Below are 21,656 nucleotides of genomic sequence, written 5' to 3' on the forward strand. Positions count from 1 at the left end.
ACATTTTCAAAACCACTTCGGGAAGGCTCAAGCAGTGTAAAATCCACAGCCACAATTTCATTTGGCCGGGAGGCCAACAAATGGCCCATAAAGCTATGTGGCACCGAGCCAGAGTCTTTTGCAACTTGACAACGTTCACATTCCTGTACCCATCTCTTTATGTCCAGGGACATTCCTGGCCAATAACAACGACGCCTGACCAATTCGGTGGTCCGTTCAACGCCCTGATGACCATGCTGTTCGTGAAGTTGTTTCAAAGTTTCCTCTTTGAGAACTGCTGGGAGGAGGAGCTGAAGAATCCCCTCTCCACCCTCCGGGAGGAAGATCCGACGATGCAGTACCCCTTCATGGTCAACCAGACGGTCCCACTGACGTAACACAGCCATGACTGATGGAGAAAGCTGACGCCGTTCAGCTGCAGAAGGCCGAGTTTGCCTCCTCCAGAAAGACAAGACCTCCTTCAGGAGCGGATCCGCCTCCTGCAAGGAACCAATGTCGACAGTGGACTGGCCTGGGAGGACCGAAACGATGGACTGGGTCACCGTCGCCCCAGGAGCTGGACGTGACACTTCCTGAAGGACCTTGGGGACTGGCGTACCAGGCAAGAGTTGACCGATGGCGCTGGATACAACCTCGGGCTTCCGGGAGAGCGCGTCTGCATTTTTATTACTGCGACCCGAACGATACTTTATTTCAAAGTCAAAGATGGCAAGCTGCGAAGCCCATCGCTGCTCTGTCGCCCCAAGCTTGGCCGAATTGAGATGACTCAGTGGGTTGTTGTCTGTAAAGACGATGCACTTGTGCCCCATCAGATAGTCACGGAATTTTTCAGACATGGCCCACTTAAGTGCCAAGAACTCTAGTTTCATCGAGCTGTAATTGCTCATGTTGCGCTCCGTGGGCCGGAGGCCTCTACTAGCATAAGCCACTGGTCTTACGCCATTTTCTGTCTCCTGGGAAAGGACAGCTCCCAAACCACTATAACTCGCATCGATCTCCAGGATAAATGGACGCGAGAAATCTGCATAGCTCAACACAGGAGCAGAAACCAGCCTGGACTTAAGGGCCTCAAAGCTCTCCTCGCAGTGGGACGTCCAAGCATCACTAAAGGCCTGCCCTGACACTCTTCTGGACTTCGTACCAGCAAGAGTCGCCACCAGCTTGTGAAGGGGGGCAGCCAATTTCGCGAAGCCCTCTACAAACCGCCTGTAGTAACTCGCAAAGCCGAGAAACGAGCGCAACTCAGCCACTTGGCGTGGACGTGGCCATTTTGCCACGGCCTCGATTTTAGCAGGGTCGGTGGAAACACCTTGGCTGGAGATAACATGCCCCAAATAATTGACCTGCTGCTGAAAGAACGCACATTTCCCCAGCTTAACTTTCAGGCCTTCTTGTTGGAGCCGGCCCAGAACGGCCTCCAGCCGTTGTAAGTGCTCACTGACGGAGGAAGAGAAGACAATGATGTCGTCTAAGTAAAGAAGCAAAGACTGACCTTGCTGACCCCCGAACATTCTCTGCATCAATCGTTGAAAGGTGCTCGGGGCATTACATAACCCGAAAGGCATTCGATTAAATTCAAAAAGTCCAAACGGTGTACAGAATGCTGTTTTGGGTTTGTCTTCCTCTGCAACTGGAACCTGGTTGTATCCGCTAGCCAGATCTATCGTGGAAAACCAACGAGCACCACAGAGAGAATCCAAACTTTCCTCAATGCGAGGGAGAGGGAACGCATCCTTCCGGGTCTTGGTGTTCAACAAACGATAGTCTACACACAGTCGAAGTTTCCCGTCCTTCTTTCTGACCAAAACAATCGGCGACGCATAAGGACTGCAACTTTCCCTAATGATCTTGGTCTCAAGAAGCTGGTTGATATGAGACTTCACCTCTTCGTACTCAGAGGGTGGGATGCGGCGGTAACGCTGCCGGACTGGCGCATCATCCAGCAGTGGTATGTTATGCGATATAAGATTTGAGCAACCCAAGTCACCATCGTGGGTGGAAAAGACAGAACGGTACCGCTGCAATAATGATCTCACCTCCCTCTGGTCCTCATCAGACAATGTAGCCAAGTCAATAGATGCTAGTTCATCCTGTGCTACACTGGTTGCTCCCTGGGCAGAAACACTGGCGGTGATCGACTTAACCTCAGTCACGCCCGGAGGTAGACTGATTACCTGGGCCCCACAGAGGGAGCCAAGACGAGTCCGAGGGTACAGAAGAACATCTGTCGTCCCCACATTGATCACCGGGATGTAAGCAGTGCTTCGGATGACCCGAACAAGACAGGGAGAAGCAAGCAAGCCACATGGCAGACCAGATTCCAAGGGTTCGAAAAGCACAGCCTGATCGCTGGCCTGCTCGGGACAAGTGCTGGCGACAAGCCTAAGGACCCCACCAGGTATTCGTATCGTCCACTCACCCCCGACCCTCACAGTGCCTGTGCACGGGTTTGGCTCGCTGACTGAAGACTGATGGTACTGCTGCAGCGCTTCAAAGATTGGACCTGGAGCGTGCGACACGGGTGGCGAGGCAAACAAGGAAGAACCATGAGTCCCAAAAAGCTCTCTGTAACAATTGCGAATGACGTTCATCCCCAAGATGCCAGGGACGGAAGACACAGTGCCGGGGGGGTCCTTGACGACTAACACCCCACAGCGAGGAATGACCTTTCCACACAATACAACATTAAGCTCTAAGTAACCAACATAGGGAATTTCTAACCCGTTAGCGGCACGCAGCTGCAGCCAATTGCACGACCGAAGCCGATCCTGGTCCCAAGATGAGAACTGCTGTTGAAAGAAGCTCTCAGTAATGGTGGACACCATAGACCCAGTGTCGACCAAACAAGGGACATGAACACCACTAAACACAACATCAGTTTTTGGACATGACGACATCAAACCAGCAACTAACTCTTCCTGTGAGCCCTTGACTTCCCCATCTGAGCGGAGGCCCGCCGACTCAGAGGGTGTCAGTTTTCCGGCTGATGAGCCGAGGAGGTCGCCCTGGTAACCTGAGGGTTTGCACCACCAAAAGAGTTGGCCCGTGCACGAGGGGGTACGGTTGGGCCCCGGCACTCCCGTGCGATGTGGCCTGGCTGTTGACACCTTCGACAAATTAAAGGACCATTTCGAAAGAAATTCCCTGGTGGTCGTGGGGCCTGCAGAGCAGCCACAGTCTGCGTGAGCTGGTCAAGTTGGGCCTGTTGACGCTTCAAAAGTTCCATTAAATCACTCATCTCTGACCTGGGAGGGGCAACGGGATGACGTGGGTGGGAGTCGCTTTGCACCCCATACTGGAGACCGTAAGCTGATGGTAACGAATGGCTTCGCCCCCTAAACCCACTTGATTGGCCCTCCCTTTCCCATCTGATAGCCTCAGCGCGTACGTCCAACAAGGAAGCAGTCAGCTTGCTACGGACGTACTGTTTAAGCGTTCGACGGAGAGAACTGTCAAGAACATGCTCTACAAATTGGTCACGCAAAAGATCCCCAGCATTAGGAATCCCGTCGGGTGCGCACCGCTCAACCTGCTCCATTAAAGCCAGCAGGCCCAAGGAATACTCCTGCAGAGTCTCCCCCTCCTGTTGTCTCCTAGAGAAGAAGGCCTGCTGCAACGTTACATACGATTGTGCACAGCCATACAGTTCCCTCAGAATAGCAAAAATCTTAGCTGGATCTCCTCGCTCTATGCTGGGCCTAAACCGGATCTCCTCTCGGGCTTCCCCATCTAAATGATCAAAAATGAACAGGGCTTTGTCGGCGGCGGAAAGGTGGCGAACCCGCATGCATGCCTCGATCTCCTCCGTCCACTCAGCTATCCCTAAACCTGTCTTCCCATTAAACAAAGGACATTTACGGTCTCTGGGAACCACAACCAACCGCTCCGTGACAGTAGCAGCACTAGATGGGGCATAGCTAGCTGAACCGGAGGGACCTGCAACAGCTCCACCGGGCACGTCCCGGGAAGCAGTGCGCTCCCGAAGCAGCTGCTCATTGTCTGCCTCTAGCTGTGACACTAAATCCCTAAGTCGCTGTACCTCATCCGCCATGATGGCTGTGAAATAGCACCAATACTCACGATACCGAAGTCTGGTTCTTGGGATGGATGCTGCTGTTTTGACTCTGTAACTAGAAACAATAATATCAATGAAAAAGAAAAATAAATCAATCTCAATAGCAAAAAAAAACAAAACAAACAAACAAAAAACAAACACAACACAAAAAAAAAAACACGTCCCTGCCCCTTTAAATGTGGTGATCCTGCCGACAACGCCAAGATGTGGCGAGGTGGAGTGGTGAGTAGTGGTGAGTGGTTGCCAACAACGCCACCTGGGGAGTTTCGCCCCAGGAAATAGTTACTGTTCTTTTATAAAAATGAAAAAGGTCACGCAGGCTCGAATCACCACAGGGGAGAGTTCAGGTATCGAAAAAATAAATATTTATTGTCACAATATTGTTTCTATAAAACTTCAATAGTTGCCAAAATATTTCACATTCACTAAAAGACTGGGCCAAAGAAAGGGGAATGGACAGGGCTGGGCCAGCCACGGTGATCCTAAACCAAACCAAGGGGAAGGAGAAACAAACCAAGAAAATAATATCACCCGTGACACTGCACACACACGCAATGGAAACGTGAAGAAGCCACCACCAGGGATTGGGCCGCCGCGCTGGACTACAGCACCTGTCCACAGGGAGAAAGGGAAAATTAGGATGGCCGCAGTCTAGCTGACCTCACATACACCAAAAACAATTAATTATTTATAATACAAAACCAAATTAAACATAATAAAGTCTTCTTAAAATATTCAAATACAAATTAGAGGAAAACAATTAAACAATTATCAAACCCGCCCCCCCACAAAAAAGAAAAAAAAAAGGAAAACAAGAAAAAAATAAATAGATTGTTAAATGTCTCCGAGGTCACTATCGTCGGCAACAACACTCATTTAATCAAAACCATGTAATCGAGCCAAACAAAACAGCAGCAAACATTGTGGTGGCCGATGACTGGAACACACCAGGACGCAGGATAGTGTGCAGAACTAGGAGAGTGGGGGCCGCTGGTTACAGCGCCCCGCTCTGAGCCCTACTGCACCCAACACGCGCCCACCAGAACCGCTCGCTCCCTCCGGCTCACCGCCACTCCGAGCACTTAGTGATATGACGGGGAGACTCGGGCATGCACGCCAGCCCGCTCACCGAACGCGCCGCACAGCAGAGGCAGAGAGGGGGAACAGCGACCAAACACACCTGTCCCAATCACACACACAGCGCCGCTCCACCAGCTCGCCGTTGCTCCAACACTTAATGATACGACGGGAAGACACAAACAAGCACGCCGGCCAGCTCACCGGACGCACCGCACAGCAGGAGCAGAGAGGGAAAATGTCGACCAACACAGCTGTTTTAATCACCTAACAGTGCCGTCCCCCCATTAACCTGCGCCAGGCTGCCACAGCGCCATGCAGTGATCAGGGGGGAGATGACTCACCCGGTCACACATACAACCTGTCGGGGTTTATTTCTCCATAACAACCTCCGAACTATACATTATCCCTTACATACAGTACTGTGCAAAAGTTTTGAGCAGGTGCAAAAAATGCTGTAAACTAAGAATGCTTTCAAAAATGGAAGTGTTAATAATTTATTTTCATCAGTTAACAAAATGCAGTGAATGAACAGAAGAGAAATCTAAATCAAATCAATACTTGGTGTGACCACCCTTTGCGTTCAAAACAGCATCAATTCTTCAAGGTATACTACAGTTTTTGAAGGAACTTGGCTGGTTTAAATCTGCTACAGATCTTCTGTGGATGTAGGCTTCCTCAATACCTTCTGTCTCTTCATGTAATCCCAGACAGACTCGATGATGTTGAGATCAGGGCTCTGTGGGGGCCATACCATCACTTCCAGGACTTCTTGTTCTTCTTTACGCTGAAGATAGTTCTTAATAACTTTGGCTGTATGTTTGGGGTCGTTGTCCTGCTGCAGAATAAATTTGGGGCCAATCATACGCGTCCTGATGGTATTGCATCATGGATAAGTATTTGCCTGTATTTCACAGCATTGAGGACACCATTAATCCACCAAATCTCCAACTCCATTTGCAGAAATGCAGCCCCAAACTTGCAAGGAACCTCCACCATGCTTCAATGTTGCCTGCAGACACTCATTATTGTACTGCTCTCCAGCCCTTCAGCGAACAAACTGCCTTCTGCTACAGCCAAATATTTTTTATTTTTTTATTTAAATCAGTCCAGATCACCGGCTGCCATTTTTCTGCACCCCAGTTCCTATGTTTTCATGCATAGTTAAGTCGCTTTCCATGGCGGAGGTATGGCTTTTTGGCTGCAACTCTTCCATGAAGACCACTTCAGGCCAGACTTCTCCGGACAGTAGATGGGTGTCCCACTGGTTTCTGCCAGTTCTGAGCTGATGGCACTGCTGGACATCTTCCGATTTCGAAGGGAAATAAGCTTAATGTGTTTTTCATCTGCTGCATTAAGTTTCCTTGGCCAACCACTGCGTCTACGATCCGTTTATTTGTGCTTCTTCAAAAGAGCTTGAACAGCACATCTTGAAACCCCAGTCTGCTTTGAAATCTTTGTCTGGGAGAGACCTTGCTGAAGAAGTATAACTACCTTGTGTCTTGTTGCTGTGCTCAGTCTTGTGTATGACCTGTGACATGAAAAATTACATTTAAAAATGTAATTTTTAAATGCTCAGAAACTGTAGTTTTCATTATCAAATGTTACTCAAACAGAAAGGAATTGTTGGGGACTATTTTAGCAGCGGATTAATTTGGTGGTATTAGTATAGACTGCACATACAGTATATATAGTATTTGTTGCAGCAGGATGGTGTATGTGGGACTGAGTTCATAGTAATGAAGGAACATGTCACCCAGTGCTACAGTGTTTTCACAGTTCAATAGCTTTTAACAATAGAGCTCTATTTAACACACAAACAAAACATGTAAGTAGATACAGTCACCGTTGGTTTGGTCTTTTCATGGAATTTAAGAAAATATCAAATATCCATAGTTACCCTTTAACTCTTGATCCTCCAGTTGAATGTCTGAGCTTCACTGCCTAGAATGATGGATGTGCAATGTTTTACAGAAGGTTGTTTTCACATTGTTTGCTCAAAATTTTCTCTGAACTCATTGAAAATATGATTTTAAGAGGCAGAGCTACGAGCATGATTTATGACATCACAAATAGTTTGGAAGTCTATCCTGGTCCGATATTCAGCAAACACAAGTGTGATGATGCTGTGTGTGCACACACTGAGAATGGACTTTCACAGTGGAGTAGGAGACATCTCATGTCCTGCAGGAAAACTTCACAAATGAACAAAAATTGCATTTTGACAAATCAGGATATTTTATGAGGCAGAGGAATATGTGCCATTTTAATGTTTTCAATGTGGACATAATACTTCTTTTTAAGGAAAAGTATCAGATGTACATACTTGTTCCACGCAGAGTATTTGTATGTATGTCTTAATACATGTCTGAAGGGGCTCTTTAAATGCAGTTTTCTGGTGTTCTTTTTTCAGAGTGTGCCCATGTATAACGCAGAATCTTTACTGAACTTGGTTTGTCTGGGTTTTTTTCTTCATTCCAGTTTTTTTTAATATATATATATATATATATATATATATATATATATATATATATATATATATAATTTATCCTAAATTCCATTCTAGACCATGTTCAATGTCTTATTCCCATTTATATTTGAGTACACATGAAACGCACACAGGCCCAAAATGGAAAACCTACAGTGGTAGGTGGCTGGCTGGGAACTGCCAACAGAAAAATCCACTCTGAGCATGTCTCTTAAACATGTTGATGACAGTCTAACAGCAAAGTGAACTGAAAACCTCTCTGTAAAAGCATGGTTTGTGCTCTGATGTGTGTATCCAACACTAATTAACTGAAACTCCAGACAGATATGAAAAATGACACACCCTTTAACTGTCTCATTGAGTTGATGTACTGCTGTGTGAACTATGAAAGCAGATGAGTGATCAGCATCACTTTCCTCTCAGGGCACCACCAAGAAAGCCAAGAAGCCCGATCGTAAAGAGCGAATCAGTGAGCAGACCTACCAGCTGTCCAGGTGGACTCCCCTCGTCAAGGATCTCATTGAGGTGATTTTTCTGTGTTAGTTTTCCTTTTATCACAATGCAGTATGACTGTAGACTTTATTAGGGATTAGTGCCATAACTGCTACAAATATGCAGTCTACAATAATGATAATGTGGTCCTTCTTTTATTTCATACCCGTCAGGAACAATGTCCTTGAATTTTTAAATTGGATCCCAACAACAACATAGAGGCCTATTTGGGAAGAAATAAAACTACAGACAAAGTCATCAGGAGAGAAAGAGCTCATCAGATGTGTTGTCGTTCTCTTTTGGCTTTGTCCTGCTGTCCTGTCTTTTACAGACCACAATCTGTCATTTTGTGGTGGTTAATATTTTATTCATCACTCTCCCTGTACTGTTAATCTATCTGAATGTGGCTTCAGGTAATATTTTTGGTGAAAACTGTAAGTCTGTTTCTAATGCCAACTGTAGTAACTTCAATGTGTTCCTACAGGACGCCATTGAGGACAAACTTGACCCCAAGCAGTACCCATACATTTCCCAGCGACAAGTATCTGCCAAAGCCAGCGCTCCATCAAGGTTTGTCATTTTTAATGCATGTTGCCTATACAACTGGTACCACATTGTTTCAATAAAGCCATAAAGTGTTGTTGTTGATGAAGGTTCTCAGTCATCCAGGTCATGGTAAATCTAGGTGCTGTACCGTAGGCAACTGGACTTGTTTCAGTTTCTTGAAGACGTTTCACCTCCCATCCAAGAGGCTTCTTCAGTTCTAGCTAACTGGAGAGGAGTTGCAGGCTTTTAAACTCTGTGTGGGCATGTTCTTACAGAGTCTTTAAGGACACGTGTGAGCCCTGAGTTTCAGAGTCGTTAAGGCCACTTGTGGGTCATTGGTCAAACCGGCCTTCATGTGGGTTTCTAAGGCTAGATGAGCCCAGGTGTGAATGGTTGTTAAGCTGTCTGGGGAGAGAACTCAGTACAGCAGGATGATAAGTAATGTCTTAGGCCACCTCCTCTGTTCAAAGACGGTCGTTCCAGTTTGACATAGATGTATTCCTTTACTCCTCTTTCAAACCATCTGTCTTCTCTGGACAAGATGTTTACATTGTTGTCCTCACAGGAATGATTTTCTCCTGGCTGCATTGATGTTCCTGCGACATAGGGAATGACGATGTTGTTACGTTTTCTGGTCTCCTCCTCTCTGTCTGCTCTGGATCTTTTAGTGGTTTTGACAAGGGTCCTGTTTGGGTAGCCACAGGTCTTAAGTGCTCCCCTGATGTTCTTCTGTTCCTTCTCCTTCCCCTTTGACTTAGTGGGCACAGCTTGTTCTCTAGTGGGTGATGAGAGTCGAACAGCAAGTACTGATCTGTGTGTGTAGGTTTTCTGTACACCTCAATGTTGAGGCTTCTGTCTTCTTCAGTGTATACTGCGCAGTCCAAGAAGGGCAGACTGTCTCCTCTGACAGCTTCCCGTGTGAACTTGATGTTATTGCCCACAGCATTTATATGTTCTGTGAAGGCTTCCACTTCCTTTGCTCTGATTTTGACCCAGGTGTTGTCCACATACCTGAACCAGTGGCTTGGAGCAGTTCCTGTGAAGGTGATCAAAGCTCTGCTCTCAACTTCTTCATGTAGAGGTTGGCCACTATTGGGGACACCGGTGAGCCCATGGCACAGCCGTGCTTCTGTCTGTAAAAGCCTTCACTGTACTGGAAGTAGGTGGTCATCAGACAGAGGTCAAGTAAGGCATAAATGTGATCTGGGGTGAAGTTGGTTCTGCTGGACAAAGTGCTGTCCTGTAGCAGGTGTTTCTTCACCATCCTAACAGCCTCTTGAGTGGGAATGCATGTAAAAAGTGATGTGACATAAGAAACCATTGTTACGTCCGAGACGAGTGTTATCTCTCTCACCTTGCTGGTGAAATCCTGTGAGTTTTTGATGTGGCGTTGAGTTTTACCGACCAAAGGTGCTAGGATATTGGCTAAATGCTTGGATATGTTATAAATAACTGAGTTAATGCTGCTGATGATGGGTCTGAGTGGTGGTCGTTCCATGTGTATCTTGGGGAGTCCATAGATACATGGGATGGCTTCCTCGGGGGAAAAGTCTGTAATACAATGGTCTGTCAATGGCTTTGTTCTTTTCCAGTTTTTGCAGATATTCTAAATAGAGCCCGACCGATATATCGGCTGGCCGATATTATCGGCCGATATTAGGCATTTTCCAAACTATCGGTGTCGGCATTTATAATGGTCTCTTTTGAGTGATGCCAGGGCCTTCCTTTATCACACCACTCTGCAAACTCATGAGCTGTGGTGATGTGAGGGGCCTGAGAGCAGGGACAGGAGAACTGTGTCATCTGTGTTTTTGACCAGATGACAGTCTGGATGGGTGGACCTGCAGTCATCGGTGTAAAGGATGAAAAGCAGAGGTGAGAGGACGCAGCCCTGAGGGGAGCCTGTAGAGGTGACCGAGACGTCGGAGAAGGTGTTATTGACCAGCACCCTCTGTGATCTGTTGGTCAGGAAGTCTGTAATCCACAGGATCAGCTGGTCATCTAGGTGGAAGCGGGTGGAGAGTTTCTCTGCTAGGATGTGTGGCTGTAGGGTGTTGAATGCAGAGGAGAAGTCTGCAAACAGGAGTCTGGCTGTGGTGTTGGGGTGTCCCAGGTGTTTGTGTACCGTGTCCATGATGAGTGTTTTGGCATCATCAACCCCTCTGCCTGCACGGTACGCGAACTGGAGAGGCTCCATCAGTGGGTCAGATACCGTGATGAAGTGTCTCTTTATGACCCTCTCCATAGCCTTCATCACGAGAGAGGTGAGAGCCACAGGCCCGAGGTCGTTCAGAGCTTTGACTAAGCTCTTCTTGAGGATGGGGACAACTGTGGAGTGCTTCCATAGCTGGGGAACTGTGCTGCTGTCCATGGATCATTGAAACAGGAGCTGAAAGACGCACCTCAGCTGCTCTGCACAGCTCCGCAGGACACGGCCACTGATGTTGTCTGGGCCAGGTGCTGTGTTCTCCTTGGTAACAATAACATCAAGTTCACATGAGAAGATGTCAGAGGAGACAGTCTGCCCTTCTTGGACTGCGCAGTATACACTGAAGAAGACAGAAGCCTCAACACTGAGGTGTATAGAAAACCTACACACACAGATCAGTACTTGCTGTTCGATCCCCCTCCCCACTGGAGCACAAACTGGGGGTCATCAGAACCTTAAACCATCGGGCTGAGACCATGCCCACTAAGTCAGAGGGGAAGGAGAAGGAACAGAAGCACATCAGGGGAGCACTTAAAACCTGTGGCTACCCAAAAGATCCAGAGCAGACAGAGAGGAGGAGACAAGAAAACGTAACAACATCGTCATTCCCTATGTTGCAGGAACATCTGAGAAACTCAGGAGGATCTTCAATAAACATCATATCTCAGTTCACTTTAAACCTACCAACACAATGAGGCAGAAACTTTCCATCCTAAGGACAAACACATGATGGCCGGTTTTACCAACAAGTGGCCCTAATGACTCTGAAACTCAGAGCTCACAGATGTCCTTAATGACTCTGTAAGAACACACCCATACAGAGTTTAAAAGCCTGCCAACTCCTCTCCAGTTAGTTAGAACTGAAGAAGCCTCTTGGATGAGAGGTGAAACGTCTTCAAGAAACTGAAACAAGTCCAGTTGCCTACGATACAGCACCTAAATAAAGTGTTGTTTAAATTGTGTTTAAAAAGTGTTTTGCAGTAAATATTTATTTCTATCTTTATTTATATCTATTTCTTCATTTCACATCTTGCAGTGCTCGCTATGGTAACTGGCACAAGAACAGGGGCCCCACAGAGATGAAGACGGGGCCAAGGATCATCGTATTTATTATCGGAGGGATGGCATACAGCGAGATGCGCTGTGGATATGAGGTCACCCAGGCCAATGGCAAGTGGGAGGCGCTGATCGGTGAGTTCACTGGATAGAAAGAGCAAATCTGTCTCAGTCCCACAACTCTTACTAAAGTGTGATACTTTATTAGTCAAGTGCCCCTTTATATTTGATTATGCAGCAAAAAACATTCTCTTTCATACAGTTAAAAAGCATTATTTGTATGGATACTGTTTAATATGAATACTATTTCTGCCTCATGTTGATGTGTCTAACTTGACAGATTTTTCTTCCTCTATTTTAAGGTTAATTTTATTTATTCAATCTTTATTTAATCCGACAGTCTTACTCTTTTCCAAGAGAGACTGTGAGCAAGAAACATTTACAAGAACACAATCAGCAGACAGAAACAACATAACTACACAGTAAAAAGGGGTTTATAAAAACAATTAACAAGAATCAGAAAATACATCAGATTGTGAATCGTTAAAATTGATTTAATCTACGCAAGTAAATGTAAGACTCAAGTCTGAGTGCAGTTTGCAGTTCATTTCATTTAAAAGGTGCATAGTGCCGGAAACCAGTTCAGCCAATATTAGTGCGTACATGAAGGATCGATGGTCTAAGGTTATTTCTGAAACTCCACAGCAAAACAGTGTTGCAGCATTCTCCTAAACAACTGAAGTAGCTGGGGACTTGTATTAAAATGGAAAACTAACCAAAAAACATCCAATGGCTCTGTACAGCTCGTATGCTGTAATCTAAGTTTCTCGAAGCTCTGAGATCCCAAAGTGATTTGAAAAGGCGTTATTTACACCCTCAACCATTGAGCTTGGGCACCTACTTCAGACGGGGTGTACGCTACCGCCTTTAGCTTAGCAGCAGCGAAGATTTGATCTTAAAAAAGGATGTAAATAATGTCTTTGTTATGTATGTATGGAGCAATTTTTGTAATGTTTTTAACGTGTTTTTTACATTTTTAAAGTCTCCAGCTACTTCAGTTGTTAAGGAGAATGCTGTTTTGCTGTAAAGCTCCAGAATTTTTTTCTGAACTTCATCCAATATGACATCAGCTGGAGGAGATAATGACTGAATTTTCAGTTTTGGGTGAACTGTTCCTTTATGGAGTCCTCCTGAGTGTTTGCATTTTGCTGATGTGTCTGTTATATTTCTGTTCCCTGCAGAGCTGACTCAGCAGAGTGTGACTTCTGTGAAATGTGAAATGTATTAATCACATTGACTGTGAGAGCTGATATGTTGTTGTGACTCTCAGCGAGTGGATTCAGTGTCAGGGACAGGAAGGAGGAGAGAATAAGTGAATCTGCAAAATCATCCACTGTTCAGATTTCACTAGACTCTCAGTCTCACTGAATATTTTAGTAGCATTTTGTAACTTTTCAATCAGACCTAAGTGGATTTTTTTTGTCATGGCCAGTCTAATGTGCATCTTATGTAGTACACAAGCCTTCATCCAGAATTCAGTCCTTGCTGACCTTTCAGGCATTTGTCCCCGGTAGGTTCAACCCACATTCTCACTCCACCTAAGTACCAAAAGGAACTCCAGCACCCAGACTTCCTGGACCCCAACGCCCCACCAGAGGGGACAGAGGGGACAGAGGAGCAAACTGCAGACTGAAAACATGCTTGGAAGTAAATACACAAGTAATGGTGTAATTTGTGAATCTGTGTTCTCCCAGGCCAGCTCACATGCCCAGTATTGTACCCTTGATCCCTGCAGTGTTTTTTCTCAGTGATGTTCACACTCAAATGCTTCTTTGTTGTTGTGAAGACACTGACCCTGACCCGTGTTTCATATCCTGAAGGAATACTGCAGCTTTTTTGGTAGACTGTCCTGATGTGAACTTGGCTTGGTCTAGTGTGGCTCTACTGTTTTATGTTAACACTGCATATGCATACGTTAATTACTGTATGTTAAATATGATGACCCACCCTACTCTGCTTCTGATAGTCTGAACCTAATCCTAACCAATCCCATGACTAATCCTCAAGACTAAACCTATCAACTCAACCAATGAAGTCAACCAATCAGAGGTAAAGTAGGGTGGGTCATACCAAGAAAAGCAGTGGGATCCATAATAGTGCTGCATACACATGTGATACTGCAACATCACAGAACATAAGTCGATCAGAACACACACTAACCTAGAATAAATACATTGTGTGAATTTCTAATATAATAGAAAATATTTGTCTGGTGTTTCATTTCATGTCAAAAGTGTTAATCAAATAAAACAACCTCGCTAATAGTAGAAGATCTGTTCCCTTTTTTATATTAAGAAGTGATATAAAGCCGAGGCAGTTTCACTTTCCTCAGACCACAGTTCACTACAACGGTTGATTTTCATCTTGGTCGCTCAGTTTTTGAAGAAAAAAATTTCATTGTTATCATTTTGTTTTCATGTATCTTCCTGTCTGACTTGTGGTGCTGTGTTGTATCTCACCTCCCTTTTACACCGTTCAGGGCCGTTGTTGTGATTTCTGTCTTCTGCCACTGTTCATTGTCTTCCTTTCCAGTAGCACAGTTTCCTTTTCCAACACAATCCGTGGCACATTTTTCCCTTGTGCAGCCACAACCTTACAGGGAGAAATGTCCCTGTAACTTGTTTCTGAATGTCCTGCTAGTTGAGGAAAATGTTTGTTGCCGTCTCCCTGCTGTTTGTTGGTTAAGGGTTGACTGGTAAACAAAGTGTTCTTTCTTTCGATCTTGATACAAAAAGTTGTTTTGTAGCCATCTTAATCACTGAGCAGCCATGACACCAAAATGAACCATGTGTCAGGAGATCTTCAGTTGTGGTTGTCTGAGTGCTGCCAGGACCACTTATGTTGTTACACCGTAAACAAGCAGTGCAATTAAGTTAGTACTATTACTCTCATTTATCCTTGCCAGCATGCATAGGTGGGCAGGGAAATCACAAAACCTGCTGCAACCATGGCCTGCCATATGAAAATATAGTTATGCTGGTATTATTCTTTATTTTTTATTTCATTATTTTTGTCTTCAGTGTGTCAGATGCAATTACAGAGTTATAAGTTGTTGGCACACATGGCACAGTACATGTTAGACCCTAACCAATCATAGCTTGCAGTCTTTCATGACTTGTGTGATTTACAGAGGTGATGGGCAACTTCCCTGTTCCACCCAAGGAACCTAAAAACGAAGGAAGGGTCATTACGTCACTGAATCTCACTTTGGTTCCAGACTGTGGTGACAGCTGTATTGAAGTCTATGGAAGATGATGGAGAAACACACTAAAACCCAACAAAACTACATTGTTTGACTTCTGATGAAGAAATGCCTCCAGAAAATGAAAGACCACACTTCAGAGAGGAGGTTAACCACTGATTGTTTTTCCCAAATGATTGACAGGGCCGATAATATCATGATCAAACGATACAGGTCCGAACATATTTCACTGTTGAGACTGCAGTTTTGCCGCGAAGAGGAGCCTTTTCCAAACAAAATAGAGGAACAAACAACATGTCAACAAAACAATCTGTGGTTAACCTCCTCTCTGAAGTGTGTTCTTTCATTTTCTGGAGGCATTTCTTCATCAGTCATATGACATAGATATGTTGGGTTTGAGTGTGTTTCTCCATCATCCCCCATAGACTTCAATACAGCTGCTACCAGCTGCTAGAGTCAGTGACGTTATGACCCTTCCTTCTTTTCAAAAGTTCCTTGGTTCCTTGTCTAAATTCTGCACGGACGATTTAGGATTGATTTACCAAAACTTTATTGAAACTGGCTGATGAGAATGCCATGCATTTAAGATGCGATACAATATATGTCAAATAGGCACCACTCAGGGTATACACCGATCAGGCATAACATTATGACCACCTGCCTAATATTGTGAAGGTTCCCCTTGTGCAGCCAAAACAGCTCTGACCTGTCAAGACATGGACTTAAGACCTCTGAGGGTGTCCTGTGGTGTCTGGCACCAGGACGTTTTATAGTGGATCCTCTGGGTCCTGTATGTTGGGGGTGGGGCCTCCATGGATCAGACCTGCTCCAGCACGTCTTACAGATGCTCGATCAGATTTGGATGTGGGGAATTTGGAGGCCCGGTCAACACCTTGGGCCCTTTATTGTGTTCCTCGAGCTGTTCCTGAGCAGTGTTTGCGGTGTGTCAGTGCACATTGTCCTGCTGGGGGGCCACTGCCATCGGGTAGTGTTGTTGTGATGAGGGGTGTGCTTGGTCCACAACAGTGTTTGGATGGGTGGTGAGTATCAACTGGCATTCACATGAATGCCAGCACCCAAGGTTTCCCAGCAGAACATCGCATTGTGATGAGATGATCAATGTTATTCACATCACCTGTCAGTTAATGTTGTGGCTGATCGGTGTATGTAAAAAATAAGTACTTGCCAATCATTTATAGTCCATCAGGATGTGGCATCATACACAAATGAATGATCAGAATCAGATTTTGCTTCATTGGCCAAGTATGTGTACACATACGAAAAATGTAAATGTGGATTTGAAGTTGATTTCAATGATATATATAAAACAAATGACAGGAAGATAAAAAAACGGACAAGAACAAGGCCAAACAAAATCTGGACAAAAGTAAACACAGATTATGTAAACAGTCATCGTCAACTCATCAGTGCTGTCACAGTTAATCTATGTAATTACCTGCAACAGTGGTTTTATCTCCATCTTTTCTATCGTTTTATCTCCACTGAACATAAATATAAAGGCTTTTGTTTCTACTTTCACTCATGAAAAGGATCTGAGACTTTTTCTGTGAACACATAAGCCTTCCCTCAAGTCTGGAACACAGATTTGTTTGGTAGTGAGCACTTGACCCTCGCCAAGATAATTGTCCACCTGACAGGTGTGGTATATCAAGATGCTGAATAAACAGCATGATTAGGGACAGGTGTGCTATGGTCACAGTAAAAGGCTACATTTTAATGTACACTTTCACCAAACACCACCATGGTGTGCTTTGTGCTGAACAGATGACAGAAGTAGGCATTTTGTGTGCATAGAAAAGTCAACAAAAACAAAAGTGTGGCTTTAATATTTTTGTTGATTGTAGAAGTGGATAACTAACCTCCTTCACATAGATTAATGCGAACAACACTGATGAAAAGGTCATCATCAATGTGGGGGTGGTGCTTGACTGGCAGCAGTGCAGACGCAAAGAGCAAATGTGCAGGAAGAAGTGCAGTTATTAGAGATTTGATCAGCTTGTTCAGCAAACTGTGCCCTGCTCAGCAAGCCTCGCTGTCAGATAACATATCATTTTTCAAGATTAAGTTGTATTTTATAGTACTACATTCTTACTGAAAGAAATGATGACCAAACCCATGAAAAATATAAGTAAAATGAAGCTTTAATTCCCTCAGGTCATTATTGTGAAAAGGTTGATCATTGGTCATCTTGTGTCTTCCAGGATCAACTGAAATCTTCACCCCTCCTCATCTTCTAAAAGCCCTCAAAGACTTGGAAAAAGAAGAGCAGATGAGTTAAGAAGCTCCTGTAGCGTTCTCTCCTCAGCAGGATCTTCAAACTGTCCCACCCCTCCCTCCCTCAGTCCCCTCTCCTCCCCCAGCCTCACACATTAAATATACATTTGATCTTGAATATGATTGTGTGGCTCATAAACCAAACTGTGTTTTAAATCACGTCATTGTGTGTTGATTTTATGAGTGTGCTGATGTTGATCAAAGTTTATTGGAAGAGATTGGATCTGTGTTGAATGTTGTCGACAGTATATTGTGGGATGTTTCTTTCTTTTGGAAAAGTGATGTATGTGAATTAGTTTAGAGGACTAGGAGAGATTCAGGGATGATGGGTTATAAATGAAAACTGCTTAAAGATTATACTGGTACGATTATTCCACTGCTTCACAGTTCTAATGGAACAAAATGGTCTTTTTCACTGAACACTGGTGGATTTACCACATTATCTGTTTATTCACTTCTATTGTTTTCTCTCCCCTTCCAATACACATAACCTTCATCTTCTTCTTTTATTTTGTTGGAGCCTGCTAGTGTTAATGTAGTGCTTTCCATACAGTAGCAACCATACTGTTTTGTACAAATCATCAGATTTACAGTGTTGTGTCTGACCTTGGAAACGGCAACATAAAGCCCTCTGATGGTGTATTAAGCTGTAGATGAAGCATTTTGAAAGAGACATATACAGTATAGTCTGGTAATCTTACTAGTGATTTTAGCAGTGTACTTTTCTCCTTTAGACATCCAGTTTCCTGTTGTCCCCTGTGTTGGATCACAGTATTGTCATTGGTTATTGTTGTATTGTGATTCTCTGTAACTAGTCATCCACTGTGTATGAAGAGAGATTTCAGTATTATGATATATTTCACAAGTCTGTGCTTTTATGTCCACATCCATGAACAATACTTGCTGCAGGATGTGTGTTAAGCTAATAAAGTGGCTTCCATTAAACTCTGGTCTCTGCCTGTGACAACTAAATAAATATGAAAGAATAAGGAGCTCTCTGAAGTACAAGGTCTGAGCTGACTACAGGAAGTTACTTAGTGGTGAAAAAATTAGTCAAATTTTTACTGATAAAAAAGTCAAGTTAAATTTATTATATTGCCCAAAATCACAAATGTGCCTCAAAGTGTGATGCAATCTGTGCAGCATAGCCTACTACACCTTCTGTTCTCACAACATACAATACATGTAATAAACCACAAGTTAAATACCAAGAAAGTCTCATAACTACATGATTCATTATGACGAATGCAGATCAGTGTTTTTAAAGATGTATTTTGTAAGAAATGGACAGAACTCAAAGGTAGGTCCAAAACCATAGGGGGGAGCATCCTCGTCACCTGAAGGCTGAGATAAAGAGGGAGATTTTCAACTGGGCTCAGTGAACACAGCCCCAAAGAGACCAACAGATGCCAGTTTGAAGACAGTGGATACAGTATAGTGGTGATTTACAGCAGGTCTGACCAGGACTATGACTTCAGGGACAAGAAGACATGGCAGGTGGGGACAGGAGAGACATGAAGCAACAGACGAGAGAGAGGGAGTCAGACATCAGCAACCTGAATATTTTCACATTTGACAGGGTTAATTTGGACCAAACCAGAGGTGATTCTGGAAATACAATCCTGGACTGTTGGTTTGTTTTATTCAGTTCCTGTCCAGTCTGAAAGATGTGTGTTTTACGATGAGTTAGTTAGTTAGACAGTGTACGATTGTATTCTCTGTTTGGTAAGGAAAATAGAAGTCAGAGGATTTCATTTCTTGACATTTTCTGAGTTTTTTAAAATTTACTTACTTATAGCAAGCTATCAGACTAACCTCTTGCCATACAAAGAGATATTGAGAGACAGGACGGGCTGGGGCTAGCTGGTTAGCATGCTAATGCCAGTAGATATCTGCAAAACAGTTCATAGATGTCTTTGACAAAATGTCTACTGTACACTGTTATTTCTTCACACTCTGCTGATAATGTTCATTTTTTAATTTTGTATACTAAAATTATCTCACAAATTGCTCCTTCAATCTGCACACTAACAAATCCTGGATAACCAACTGAGCTTAATGTTCGCATGCTCTCAGCATCCCTGAAGCTTGGAGGTCCCAAATTCACAGAGCAGCAATTAGTCGTCCAACCATCGATTTCCTTGCTGCTGATCCAGGTCCAGCTCACTGTGAAGCACACATAGTGAGGTAGGTTAGAGTTCATCAGCTTTGTCCTCCAAATATTCCTGGGGGGATGCTGAGGTGTTTAATGACCTGATTGAGCCTAATCGCATGCTCAAACCATCTCGAATCAGTCTTCTTTCCATGCAAAGCATGCAGTGTTTTGCCACCTAGCTTTTTCCAGATGACTCCTCACACTGTCCCTGAGGCTGCTGTACCTGTGAGGCGAGAGCTGAGCTTCATTCCAACACTCACATGCAGTCACAAACTTTTGGCATTGAACTTAGAAGAATAAGGTTGTGCAGCCATGTGGCAGAATGCAGGGTGTAAAAGTTAACTCTGTGGTGCTTTGATTTAATGCAAACATTTGAGAATGCACAATGTAAAGTGAACTGATAAGGCCTCAAAAAGTAGATGCTGAGTTTTTGCTGTTTTGTGGAGGGCCTCTGTATCAAAATCTACAATTATACACTGCTGTAAAAAGTACCAAAGTCTCATACTTGAGTAAAAGTGTCAAAATTATATAAAAGGAAAAAATACCCGTACATACTTGAGTAAAAGTCTTGTATCTGCATCAACTGTAGTTTTCTGGTAATAAATTGACGTAATCATCAAAAGTGTATTGTACATAAATGAACCTGTATGTATATACTGTATACTGTCTGCTGGAAGATTGTTGGCCTGGCCAGCTGTCAGATCCAATTTCTTTTTATGATTGTAACCCAGTTAAAAACATGAGGTAATAAGTGATGCTTGCAGTATCATTTAATGATCAAAGCATATAAATAGTGTGATTAAAATGGTTGGAATTCATTTAAGAAGTTAGTATAACAATGTTAAAAGCAGTTTAAAAATTGTTATATGTTTATTGTTTTATTTAAAAGATGATGTATTCCTGAAAACGGTCTAAACCAGCATTTATGGGGTTAATAGCGATTGGCCGGAGCGTCAGGGCTCAGGTGTTTCAGCACGGACGAGGGGGAGGGGGCACCTCAGCACAGGCTAGGAGAGAGCGGGCAAGATGTAGCTAAGGAGTGAGCGTGACCCAGAGATTTTCTGAGTTACGTTGTGAGTTAGAAGTGCACAAACCAGTGTGTAACTTGTGTCTTATGATTGTCTGCACGACAACCAGTGAGAAGAGTGACAAGCTGCATATTGAGAAACGGGAAACTGTTTACGTTTTGTGCTACTGCTAATGCTAAAACTAATGCTTCGCCACCTGGAAGTATAGGACTGAGTTAGTTCATTACAAGTGAACTGACAGTTCAAGTTGATTCCCTCAGTCGACCAGATTGAGGGGTTTATCCGCTGTTTTTGACCTGAAGACAGAGCTTGGGGCAACCAGGACTTTGCCTGTGAGTTGTTGGAAACGTGGAAAGAGAAAAGAGAACCCGACGGAGTCCGTGTTGAGATGCTGATCTGTGACTGTTGGAGTAAGGACGGGACAGAAACGTTACCTCAGGTATCATCCATCGGCCATTAAGTTTTGGGCCTCAACGAACACGAGCACCGCATCAGGCCTGCTACTTTATTTTGGTTTTATAATACTTTTAGTTGCCGGCATTAAGGTGTGTGTGTGGGCCCACAAATTGTGTTTAAGTGACTTTGAAGTTGGTAAATTGAGGTTTTTTGAAGTAATCCATTTGAGGGTTAAAATGGTTTAAATTGTGGTCTGTGCATTTATATATGGTACAGTATTTCTAGTGTTTTCCTTAAGAAAGAGGGAGAATTAATTTGCAGTGTTTTCCTGAAGAAAAGGGACATTTTATTTTGAAGGTTTAAGAAAAGAACAGTCACATTTTTATTTAATTTTATTATTTCATTGGAACTGGTGATTTTCTTTAAGTAAATAATTGAGACTTATTTTTCCAAAACCTTGTGTGTGTTACTTTATTACTTACCTGGAAAGAGGTTATCATTTCATTCTGAGAGAGAGACATTTGGTTAAAAATCTTTATTAAAACTATAACTTAAGAAAGGTGAATTCATAGGTAGG

At 43.8% G+C, this 21,656-nt stretch overlaps 1 protein-coding gene across 2 annotated transcripts in view; it reads left to right on the forward strand.

Moving 5' to 3' along the window:
- The window catches only part of stxbp1b (syntaxin binding protein 1b), a 41,798-nt gene extending 24,294 nt beyond the window's left edge, over window positions 1-17,504 (forward strand). For both annotated transcript variants that reach the window (XM_073466387.1, XM_073466388.1), the window contains exons 16-19: window positions 8,064-8,165; window positions 8,617-8,702; window positions 11,924-12,078; window positions 17,428-17,504. In XM_073466387.1, coding sequence (XP_073322488.1) covers window positions 8,064-8,165; window positions 8,617-8,702; window positions 11,924-12,078; window positions 17,428-17,504 — 420 coding nt within the window. The remainder of the gene's footprint in view (window positions 1-8,063; window positions 8,166-8,616; window positions 8,703-11,923; window positions 12,079-17,427) is intronic.
- The last annotated feature ends 4,152 nt before the right edge of the window (window positions 17,505-21,656 follow it).

Source organism: Pagrus major, chromosome 5 (genome assembly GCF_040436345.1).
Source record: "Pagrus major chromosome 5, Pma_NU_1.0".
Classification (NCBI taxonomy): domain Eukaryota; kingdom Metazoa; phylum Chordata; class Actinopteri; order Spariformes; family Sparidae; genus Pagrus; species Pagrus major.